Here is a 12,259-nt window from a genome sequence, read left to right on the forward strand (position 1 = left end):
GCAAATGAAAAATAGCTTCAAAGTTTAGTTTTTTGCTTTTTTTATATTAAAGTAGTAGCAAAAAAACTTTATATACGGTATATATAAATTATATATATATATACAAAATATATATTATATTTACCTCCTTTAGGTTATGTCAAAAAAACTTATTATTATTATTATGTTTTTCTTCTTATAAATAAATTGTAGTTTTTTCGTACAACACTTTCTTTTACAAAAAAATGATAAAATTGAGTACAATATGCGGTAAGTTATTATAAATCTTGTTAGTGATAAACATGTGGCAAACGGCCGACAAACACATATAGCAACGGTATGTTTGATACTGTATAGTAATAGTAGTAGTAATAGTTGTAAACACTTTGGCATCTGATGTCTCTCTGCACCGGTATATATGTCTGTCTATTAAATAGTAAGTCAATGAAATGCAATGTTTTTTGCTGGATATGAATACACCTTCCAGTTGTGTCCACAACTGACACTTTACTTCCAAATCCATGAGCGCAACGCTTTTCTCTCGAAAGATAGGCTTAGTTTAGTATAGTATAACCCGAGTCTGCGCTCAGACCATAGAAATTGTTCAATATTTTTCGTATATTATATTATTGTTATATAACATCCCATACATTGGGTGATAATAATAATAATAATAAATAATTAATCAGGTAATGTAATGTACAATCATTGCAAATGTATAGTATTTTTTAATATAAGTAACAGTAGTTTCTATTGTTATTAGAAAATAAGTATCGTTAATAATTTTGATAATTTCTATATATTGAATATATTCTATAATATTATTTAAAAATTAATTATTTATATTAAATTATTAGTTATTTAATTAGTTGTCACAGACAGCTCAATTAAAAAGTAATTATAAAATTATTTATAAATGCCTATAATTTGCATAATATAAATCAATGTCAATTTAGTTTTTGGTAACAAAATAGTTATTTTTGTTATATTGCGTGTAAATTGATGTCAAATTCTAGTTATTAGTGTTCACAGAATTGTATCATTGATTCTGTAATTTCTGAAAATAAATTAATTCATTTGTTATTTAGTAATTCTGTAATTCTGTTGCTCTATAGTTACGCTTATATATGACTTATAAGAAGAGGAAAAAATCAATATAAATGAAAAATATCGAAATAAAAAGTTTTTACTTTTATTTTATATATTTAAATCATTTATATGATATCTTTATAACATTTATCTATATTTAATAGCATTTTTATTATTATCTTTAATTTTAGTAATTGATATAAAATTATATATTTTCAAAAATAGAAATATATATGTAATTGTTTTTTATATTTTTGAATCTCTAACTTAAATTTGTTTTATACGTTCATTAAATATTATACTGTGTTTGATATTTATATTATGCAATACTATGATTATCACAAAGGAATAGTAATGCTATTTGTTTATAATATTTATATTAAAGTTTTGATATACAATATAAGCATTTATTTCCGAATATTTCAAATAATTTTATTTGTAAATATTTAAAATTATTTATTTACACAATTTTAAAAATGGATTTCTAAATAACTAACTTTACAATAATTCTTATGATAAATACACGATAAAAAATAAAGGATATAAAATTAAAAATCTCAAAACTTATAACAATTTTTGTTTAATTATTATCTTTGAAAATCACAACTTTAATATGGTTACAAAGTTCTTAAACATAATATTAATATGTTTAAAATAAAATAATTTAATATTAAAAAATTTAGTATAAATAAGTTATTATATAGTAAAATAATAACAGCAATATTGATTTTAAGCAAAGATAAATAATATACTGTAATAATATACTAATTAAAAATAATATCCAGACTTTGATTTAAAATAATTGTATAATTATTAATTGTTTTATTTATTTATTTATTAATTTTAGCCAGAAATAATTATCTAGTTATTAAATTTAAAAATCTAATTTAAAACAACTTATGAAATATTTTTTTTAATTTATAATATCTGTGTCGACAAATATCATACAAATTATAAAAATATTATTAAAAGTAATCAATATAATATATATTAGATATTGCTGAGAAAACACAGATAGTTTAAATATTGTTTGTTTAAAATAGTTTTGAATATTTTAAATAACAATAAAATTAGACATATTTTTTTGAGAAATAAAAATATATATTTTTTTAATTAAAGAATTACATTAAGCTATAGAAATAAAGATTACATTAAAACAAAATATTATAATTAGAAATAAATATTTAAAATTTAATGAATATATTAGACAATTATTATTATTTATAATATTATTATAATAAGATAATAAATTATTATTACAATAACAAAATTTACTTATTTTTTTAATTAGGTACAAAAAAATTACCTGTAAATATATTAATATTTTAAACCATAATGTTTGAAATGAAAACTGTTTATTAATCATAATTATTTGTATAATTAATAATCGTAATTGTTTTTTAACTGTATATTTATATTTCTAAAAACATTAATATCAAGTCTAAATAATTGAATATTCCTTAAAATGTAATTATAAAAAAAAAATTCAATAATTGTCAAGTATTTTTAAAGAATTACAACAAAATATACAAAAAACATAATACAATATATTTATGTAAAATAAAAATAACATTATTTATAATGTATAATTCGATTCTTGTATTAAAAAAACAAAACACATACACAAAAAATTTACAAAATTTTTTTGTCTACAAATAGTTGCTGTAATATCATCTCTCAATACAGGAATCACAACAGTAAAAGTATAGACAATACAATTCATACTGTTATTGCAATATTTATTAGTATCGTATATAATATACCAGTATAAACTGTATATATATATCAGACTGTTATAAATTATAAATACAATAATAAATATGTATATAATATAAAATTTTATATAAAAATTATATCGGATAATGGGAAACAATATTATTATATGATTACTATAGTATAGATTAGATTGTATGTAAAAAAATCATGTAAAGAATGTATAAGTAGAGTTGTAATAAATATTGTAAAAACATGTATTTTTAAATAATGTATGAAATTTTTTTTAATACATAATATATTAATATAAAGGTTACGAGTTTTAAGTTTAAATTTAAATCCATTTGACTAATAAATAAATTAACAAATCAATTGGTATTTTAGTTAATGACTGTCTTATCAATCACTATCGTCATCATCGTTATCGGCATTAACTCTAATGTTTGAACCATTGTTTTGCATTGAATTACTGCCAGAGTTGTCATTTAGTATGCCGTGTCTACAGTATAAAGAAATAGTCAATAATAAAATCAACAATCAATAACATTATTTATAAATTTATATCATTAGACAGTAAGAGTATATTTTTGAAATAATCATTAAATATAGTCTTACTCTACAAGAAATGTCTCGACATCTGTTGATACAAATTGATCGTTGAATTCATCGCTTAATCGGACAAAGTTGGCCACAAGATTACCCGATTTATAAACCAATAGTGCGGGAACACCACTTTTGGACTATTAGTTTCAAATTAAAAATAAAGTTTTTTTAAGAGATAATTAATAACAACCCATCACTGAAACCAATCAGTTAATGCTGAGTGAGTGACTGATTGGTCATTTAGATATCAAATAAAAAATGCATACAAAATGGTGAGACATTCCGGCCACCGAAGCCTCGATCGCACAAAACTTGATATTAAAGTATTGTTTGGCCAAAGAGTCGAGACATTGGTTCATTTGTTTACACTGTTCAACGTTTTTCGCAAAGATATGGCATATAATTATCACAAACTTCTTCTCCTTATCGATGGCCTCCAAGAATTCAGAACCAGAACTCAATAGCAATAGTTTGCCGAAAACAGGTCTGTCTTTACCATTGCTGTCAATCTGATCCATCATTTCTTGCATCCTTTTAATCATATATTCTTTAAGAACCGGATCATTCATATCGTCCAATTCGTCCTCATTGTCGCTGTTGTTCTTGTTTTGTGTCAACTCTTGATCCAAATGTGGATTACAAGTCAGGGATAACTTCTTCATGATCTCTAATTTTTGTCTATCATCTGCTTCTCGCTGTTCGCTCTCAAACTGTTTATATCTTTGCCAATCTTTGATCACACCTTTAGGTCCAGTCTGTCATTACAATCATAGAAATATGTGTTTAAATAATTGATTCAAATATTATAATAACATTTGACTATAAAATACATTAACAGAATATCCATTCCATCGGTTCCACTGTTGTTGTTGTCTTTGTTGTCCTCCAAAGTCATCATTTGTTGTATCATTTGTACTATTATTGGTCTGATCTTTGTCACCGTTATCTTCATTATTGTCTTCTTCTTCCTCCTCATCACTACTGCAATAATATTGTCTTTTCTCACCCAATATCTTGTCCTCTAATGTACTCATTATTTAATGGTCTCTATTTAGTTGATGTATAAGATATTCACCAATAGATCCAATGATCACTATATTTATTGACAATAAATATGATTTTTATACACAATTTTCAATCAATCATATTATTTGACAATATTTTTATAACAAATTATTTATGCAAATATTAATGTAATATTTATTTTTTATTATTATTTAAAAAATCAAATGTTTAATACATAAACCAATTAAATTAAATTACAATTATTTTATAAATAATTATAAATGCAATTAAAAGTAAACAATATTTGTGTTAATTATATGTTTTCAATATTTATGTATCAATAATACAATACAATCGTTATTATTATTATTATTATTATTATTATAATATACAGTAAATGTCTCAATCATGACATCTGGTGTACATTATTTGACTGTCAATTCAATTGAATTGCTTATCATATAATTGTAGTACAGTTTAGTCTAACACTAAACCAAAAATGATAAGCAATTTCTGTATTACAGACAAATTGTGTAACACTTTTGGCAACCATTACTCCATTACTATTATATAATTATTATGAATAATTGATATTTAAATACAAATTTTCAATAAATAATAATAACAATAATTTCAAAAAATAAATAATAAAATTAAAATTAAATTACATGACAATTAATAAAAAAAAATTAACAAAAAAAAAATTATTTATCAAACGTCTTAAAAACGTTGACTTAATATAGGAATATATGATTAAAATAAATAAGAAATTTTTATTTTATATAATTTTTCATAATTAAAAATATTAAAATTGATATATAATTTAACATAATATTAGCTAAACAATTATAATTATTTTTTTTGGTCTTTTATATTATTTTATAATTTGTTTTTTCTTTTTTCTGTTATAAATTAAATATATAATAAAAATTAATAAAGTAATATAAATATATAAATTGAAATTAAAAATAAACTTAAAATCATTTTTTTCCTATAAAACTGAGTTACAAAATGGTTACATAATTTTTTCATCATTTCTCAGTTATAATTAGTGATATTTTTTTTGTTGTGTGGAAATAGTATACAATTATTACACATTATTATTAATTAATTAGATGTGATTTTTTAGCAATCGATAGTACTCTTAATGTCGCATAATATTCAATAATACAGATATAGATGACAAAACTGGTGTCCATTATTTCGATGATTTGTTTTTTGTAATTATCTTTTTTTAATACATTTTTAATGCAAAATACTCACTCAAAAGTCAAAGTTAATGTCTAAGAGTTTGGAAGCTCTTAAAGACATTTAATTAGCGACACTTAACGCGAGCTATTAATGATAGCTTTTGTATACATTTAAATCAGAGGTCATTATCCAATCCAATGTCCATAAGTCCGGTTCATTTGCCTTTTTTGTTGTGCCTTTTGGCCGAATCCGAGCACTTGCGGCACAACTCCAAAGACATCCTATTGTTGTTCACATGAAAGCAAATGCCCGCTGACTCTCCCTTAGCGGCAATTCGGGTGGATTTTCGGACACTCTTGTCGTCCAACATTTTGTCCGATTTTTGTAAGACAGGTTCGTCAGTTGATTGAAAATGACTGCCAATCAGTTGGACAGTCGGCACATTAGACATGTGTTTGATTATAGCAGCAATGGCCGAGTCGTTAGCAAGTAATCCTTCCAAATAACCAATACGTTTGTCTTTTTCAGCGACATTCACACGAAGATCAACAATAATACTATCCTTTTCCTTGTTGTCCTTCAAAGCGATGTTAAGCTTTCGTCTCATATCTTCTGATTCACGCTTTTTCTTCTCACGATTTTCTCGCGCAGCGATAGCATTACGAGACATACACTTATTAACACCGGATGGCTTGCGGCCAACTTTGGCCTTAGGTTTGCCGGTAACTGCGGTGGCAATCGAAGCATTATCCGAATCAACGTCGCTATCCTCGCCGTCGTCATCGACATAAGATATACGACGCTTACGTGTACTGCACTCAAGATGCTTGACGTCCTGCAACTGATCATCGATAGTACCGCTCTCAACAGTCACCATCGGCTCATCGATGGCAACACAATAGCTGCTATCGTTAGGATTTATACTAAAATCTAAATTAATGATCTCATTGTTGCTGTTGTTGTTGGTGTCAATGTTGCGCTTGTTGTCGATACCGACCAAATCGTCGGTATCTATATCATTGAGATCTGTATAAGCAATGAAAGGCGTGGGAGCGTTGGCAAAGTCATCAGAATAATCGTTATAATTGAAGAAATTATCGCTGAGTTCACCAAATAATTCAGTGGTATTATTGGCCATAAATGGATCAAATGAATTCAAGTATCGACTAATTGTTTGCCTATTGGCGGCCGTCTTATTAGTATTTATGATATTCCTCCTCGACTTCAGCTGATAGTCGTGTTCGCTGTCAATCACTCTTAGACTTAGATCTGTGTCTGTGGTGATGATGTCCAGCGAGGAGTCGTCGATCGGAAGTGACTGTTGCTGTGCTAATGGACTGAAAGAGTTGTCACTCCGATCACTACCACAACTGTCATAATAATTAAAATTTGATAACATTTTGCTTTCAAAAAAAAAACTTTTCTTTTTTAATTTAACTCTTAATTTACCTTTAATTTGTGGTCACAATTGACGACCAAAACAATTAAAAAAAAACACAAAACACTTATTAAAATTTGACAATCAATTCAATGATTTGTATTTTAAGTTTACATTCAATGCTTTACTAATATAAATGAAAACTAAAGTCAATTCAATGACAACCAAATAGACTGAAACAGACTAACGAAATGAAAACGTTTGTCAAAAACATTACATTTATATATAGACTTTTACTCTAGTCTTAGATATTCTAATTTAAACCAATAATTATGTCTTAACTTATATGACCCCACATTTGTTGTACAAAATATATTATTAAACATTTTTCAATCAATATATTCAATGAATAGAGTATACACTATATGGACGTAATTAATGTTATCATTACGTGCTTTACAGCCATTTGTCGACATCAGCTAACAATCAGATGACATCATCTAATCGTTGATTGGTTTAAATTAATTCATAAACATTGCTAGCATTGAGTCATTCAAAATACACTTTTGGTACTATTTTGTATGACTATAAAAACTATTGATACCTATAACTACTGCATTAATAGTATTAGATTATTATAATAAAAGATACCAAAAATTCGATATAATAATGTATGAGTTAAGCCGTTTACATCATATATTTATTGCAATTCATTAGTGTTGACAATATTGTTGAATACTTTAGTCATTTGTATATTAAATAATGTAATGTATTATACATTTACTCTATAATTATTGCTATATTTAATACATTAATAGCCTATATATTAATATATAGTAAATATATGTATATTTATTGCTTATATAATAACTTATTAATAATTGATTGTATTTTAATTGCAATAATATTTTCAATTAAAAATGCTATTCAATTGATTTACTAAACATTTTATATTATTTTAATCAAAACACTTGAAAAAATTCAATTCAATGAAACAATTTTTATTTGAATGTTTTAACCATTAATTTTTATAAACTTACTTATCATACAATGTATGATATTATTGTATTTAAAGTTAATTAATTAAATTATAAATGCATATAAATTAGATATTAATTTGATTGACAATAAAAAACATTTATTTATTTTAGTGATAGTTATTAATATACTGTATGTTTATTATAGCTATAATTATATGACAACTATTGATATGTACTCTCAATGTCTTAACATTAATATTATAAGTGATTTACCGCTCATTCAGAGCACTATTAGATACACTCAACTCAACAGGTATTGTATGTCTACTATAATATACAGTACCTGTGTATCAGTTAATTAGTTTTTTATTTGTCTAATAATATTAATAATACATAATAAATACATTTATTAATATTATTATTAAATACAAACATTTTTTTTCTCATTAAAATACATAATAAACATTAAATTAAAACTATTATATACAGACAGACAGACATCTCATATACTAATTAAACGATTTATTAAATACAATATTAATTATTTATAATTTGTTATATAAAAAAACTAATGAATTTTCTTTTTAATGATTTTTCTTGTATTACATATAATTAATAATTACTAAATTATAAGACATTTATTAAAAATTTAGTATTAAATTGGTATATCTTTTGACTGGACCTAATGGGCCTAAAAAGTTATACACCCCCATCAAAAAAATAGGGTAACTGTTAAATGATAATGATTTCAATTTGGTATAAAGTGGACATAAATTTAATATTCATTCAAAATATCCAATTGATATATTATATACAGTAGATTACGTTATAAAATCAAAAACATTGATTAATTCAATACACTAAATGATAGTCTAATTTTAGTGTTAGTTATAAATTATATAGTGTTATAAATTTCTTTAAATGACAGCTAAACTAACATTTTTATAATATATGACCAAATATTTTGATGATAACAACTATATATATATAAATAAAATGTAGTGATTGTTACTGTACTTATTGTATAGTATAGTAATATATATAAACATATATATTGTAAAAATAACTTTACTTATGTTAACTAAATGCTAGATAATAAAAATAAGTAAAAGTCTTTAATAATTAAACAAATTTTTTTCGATGAGATAATAGCTTAAAGTCGACGAGTAGTATTGAAATATAATATTATAATGATATAAAAGTAACATTTTATTTCATATTTTTTTGTTACTAACACTTGAAACCACTTAAAAAGTGAGAAAAATAATATAACATAAAAACATTATTAAATAAAAAACACTAAATATAAAAAAATTATTATTATTCAGTTTAAATGTGTAATTTTTTTAATTTAATTTTGAATTGAAATTTGTTGAAAATGTCAAAATTAATTGAATCCAAACAACCGAAAAAGCAATCGATTCCCAAAACAATTCGCTTTTTATTTGGTGGATGTGCCGGGTATGGCATATATACTGTATAGTATATATTATATAAGCAAAAAATATGATATAATTAATGTATGATCTGATCTGATGACCACCAGAATGATGGCTACATGTGTTGTACAACCTTTTGATTTAATCAAAAATCGTATGCAATTAAGTGGTAAGCAATCAATTAATTGTTTTTTTTAATTTTACATTTATTTAAATTTAAACCTAATTTTTAAATAAATTGGTTTAGTTTTATGATTAGTCTAAAAAATAATCTGTAATTTATCTTATTTGTATTAAATGTTGTATTGTTATTAATTAACTTATTAATTTAAAATTATATATATATATATATATATATATATATATATATACTGTATATATATATTTCTAAAAAATCAAATTCTACTATATATGATATATTAAATGATTTGTTTAAAAAATATTTTCATCATAATTTTTGTATAGTTGATATTGATTTTTTTAATAAAATTAATGTAATTTAATCACTTAACTATTGACCATTGACTTAGTTAATAGCAATAACAAAGAGACACTTTCATTGATCAGCACTGATCATCAAAACTTTAGATAACTCTCAAAGTCGTGTGTTTACTATTTAGTGAGGTTTGTATAGGAGGGGTAAGAAAGAGATATATAATTATTGTGATTTATTTGTTTAAGTAATTTAATATATTATTTCTTTACTGTATTGGCATTTTTTCGTGGATATAAAAAGTTTAAAATACTGTATAAATTTAAATAGAAAATATAATGTTTATTTATAACTAACAAATTATAACGATTCCAACAGAATCTCAAAATACAGTATATTTGTAATTAATAATTATCTCATTTATACTGTATTTATAATGTATTTTAAACATTATATATCTAAAAAAGACATTGAATTACTTAAATAAATATACAATTCAATTGCATATCCTTTTAACCCTCGCATCCAAACTTCACTAATGGTAAACACACGGCTGTTAGGGTTATCTTTAGTTGTTGACGACCAGTGCTGATGAAGTGTGCATTATATGGGTTTTTATATAGAGGTTAACTAAGTTTAGCCAACAATTACATGAATTTCAGCTTTAAATTTAAAATTACAATTTCAGAAAATTTCATTAGAAAATAACCAATTGTGAGATAAAAATTTCTAATAAATTATTAATTTATATATAAAAAAAAATCTAATATACAGGTGAGGGACGCAAAGGAAAAGAGTTTAAGACTAGTTTTCATGCCATCTCTTCTGTGGTCAAGAATGAAGGCTTTGGTGGTCTTTATGTTGGATTATCGGCAGGACTACTAAGACAGGCCACGTATGCAACCGTACGGTTAGGCATATATTCAACACTTTTTGATAAACTAAGTGCCGAATCACGAGAACCGCCCGGTTTTTTGGTAAAAGTAGTTTTAGGAATGACTGCCGGAGGTATCGGCGCTTTTATTGGTACACCCGCTGAGGTTACACTTATTAGGATGACATCGGATGGTCGGCTACCAGTGGCTGAAAGGCGTGGCTATAAAAACGTTTTCAATGCACTCATTCGTATTACTCGAGAGGAAGGACTATTGACTTTATGGCGCGGATGTATACCAACAATAGGTCGGGCAATGGTTGTAAATGCGGCACAATTGTCATCATATTCACAGTCAAAACAAGTGCTATTATCGACCAAATATTTTAATGATAACCTTTGGTGTCATTTCGGAGCCTCAATGATATCGGGTTTCTTTACGTCCGCTGTTTCAATGCCTGTGGACATTGGTTTGCATTTAAATTTTTTAATATTATTTATAGCTAACATATAATTTAAATTATATAAAATTTGATATAATAAATTATTGGTAATGATATTTAATTTTGAAAATAGACTTAAAAAAAGTTTGTGAAATATGTTTTTTAATTACGGTAATTGCTTTAGGTTATTGTTACACAATTGAAAAAATATTACCGGTAATATTTTTTAACTTATATAAAGTTATTATACAATAATAGATTTCTAGTCACAAATACAGTAAAATACATTATATTACGGTAAATATTTGAAATTTCTTAATTTAAATTAGTTAAAAAATTAATTTTAATTATAAAAATTATATGAAATTTACGGTAAATAGATATCACAATATTTATGGACATATTTATTATACAATTGAAATTTTTATGTTTAAATTAGATAATATCAATCTATTGTAATTCTTACTAAAATATAACTGTTTAATAACTTTAATCAATCATTTTATATTACTTATATTACTAATATACTATTACACAGTATATATTATATACTATTATTATAATTATAATTTTTATATTTTATATCAATTTAATTATTATTATTAAAAAGCAAAAACAAGACTACAAAGTATGAAGATAATCAATGGACGACCAGAATATTCGGGCGCTTTTGTGAGTCAATTGATTTTTAAAAAAAATTTAATTTATAATAATTTATTTCAAACTTTATTTTGTACCGTATTGTATTAAATATTGTTTACAATAGGATGTTATATTCAAAGTGGTCCGAAATGAGGGTATACCCGCACTTTGGAAAGGTTTCACTCCATACTTTGGACGGGTAGGTCCTCATACAGTGATTGCGTTCATACTGTTAGAACAGGCTAACCAGGCTTATAAAATACATATACTAAAAGATACATCAGGTGGTGGAGGACTTTAAATATATAATATTAAAATACTTACCGGTAATTTAAGTTAAACAAATTTATAATTAGCGTAAATTTTTTTAAAAAAATAATATATATTGTTTAATACACAATATCAACTATTTTATTTTTAAATATCATAAGAGAATTTTATAAAACATTTGTTGTAAAATACAAATATCGGTACAAATTTATATAAAATA

At 24.1% G+C, this 12,259-nt stretch overlaps 3 protein-coding genes across 3 annotated transcripts; 1 reads left to right on the forward strand and 2 right to left on the reverse strand.

The window, feature by feature from the left end:
* Positions 1-3,101: 3,101 nt before the first annotated feature.
* Positions 3,102-4,475, reverse strand: LOC128964867 (phosducin-like protein). The gene is made up of 4 exons (XM_054311519.1): positions 4,215-4,475; positions 3,651-4,139; positions 3,397-3,521; positions 3,102-3,280 (listed from the first exon to the last, which is right to left on the reverse strand). The coding sequence occupies exons 1-4, from the start codon at positions 4,416-4,418 to the stop codon at positions 3,181-3,183; spliced, it is 918 nt and encodes a 305-aa protein (XP_054167494.1). The 5' UTR covers positions 4,419-4,475; the 3' UTR covers positions 3,102-3,180.
* An 826-nt stretch (positions 4,476-5,301) lies between these two features.
* Positions 5,302-7,211, reverse strand: LOC128964506 (uncharacterized). Its single transcript, XM_054311119.1, has 2 exons — positions 7,030-7,211; positions 5,302-6,950 (listed from the first exon to the last, which is right to left on the reverse strand). The coding sequence occupies exon 2, from the start codon at positions 6,716-6,718 to the stop codon at positions 5,795-5,797; it is 924 nt and encodes a 307-aa protein (XP_054167094.1). The 5' UTR covers positions 6,719-6,950; positions 7,030-7,211; the 3' UTR covers positions 5,302-5,794.
* Positions 7,212-9,309: 2,098 nt separating this feature from the next.
* Positions 9,310-12,070, forward strand: LOC128964470 (mitochondrial 2-oxoglutarate/malate carrier protein-like). Its single transcript, XM_054311060.1, has 5 exons — positions 9,310-9,399; positions 9,485-9,546; positions 10,585-11,154; positions 11,738-11,799; positions 11,894-12,070. The coding sequence occupies exons 1-5, from the start codon at positions 9,317-9,319 to the stop codon at positions 12,068-12,070; spliced, it is 954 nt and encodes a 317-aa protein (XP_054167035.1). The 5' UTR covers positions 9,310-9,316.
* Positions 12,071-12,259: the final 189 nt, after the last annotated feature.

Source organism: Oppia nitens, unplaced genomic scaffold, assembly GCF_028296485.1.
Source record: "Oppia nitens isolate AA-2021 unplaced genomic scaffold, nextdenovo-longstitch-racon4-pilon3 scaffold9_pilon_pilon_pilon, whole genome shotgun sequence".
Classification (NCBI taxonomy): domain Eukaryota; kingdom Metazoa; phylum Arthropoda; class Arachnida; order Sarcoptiformes; family Oppiidae; genus Oppia; species Oppia nitens.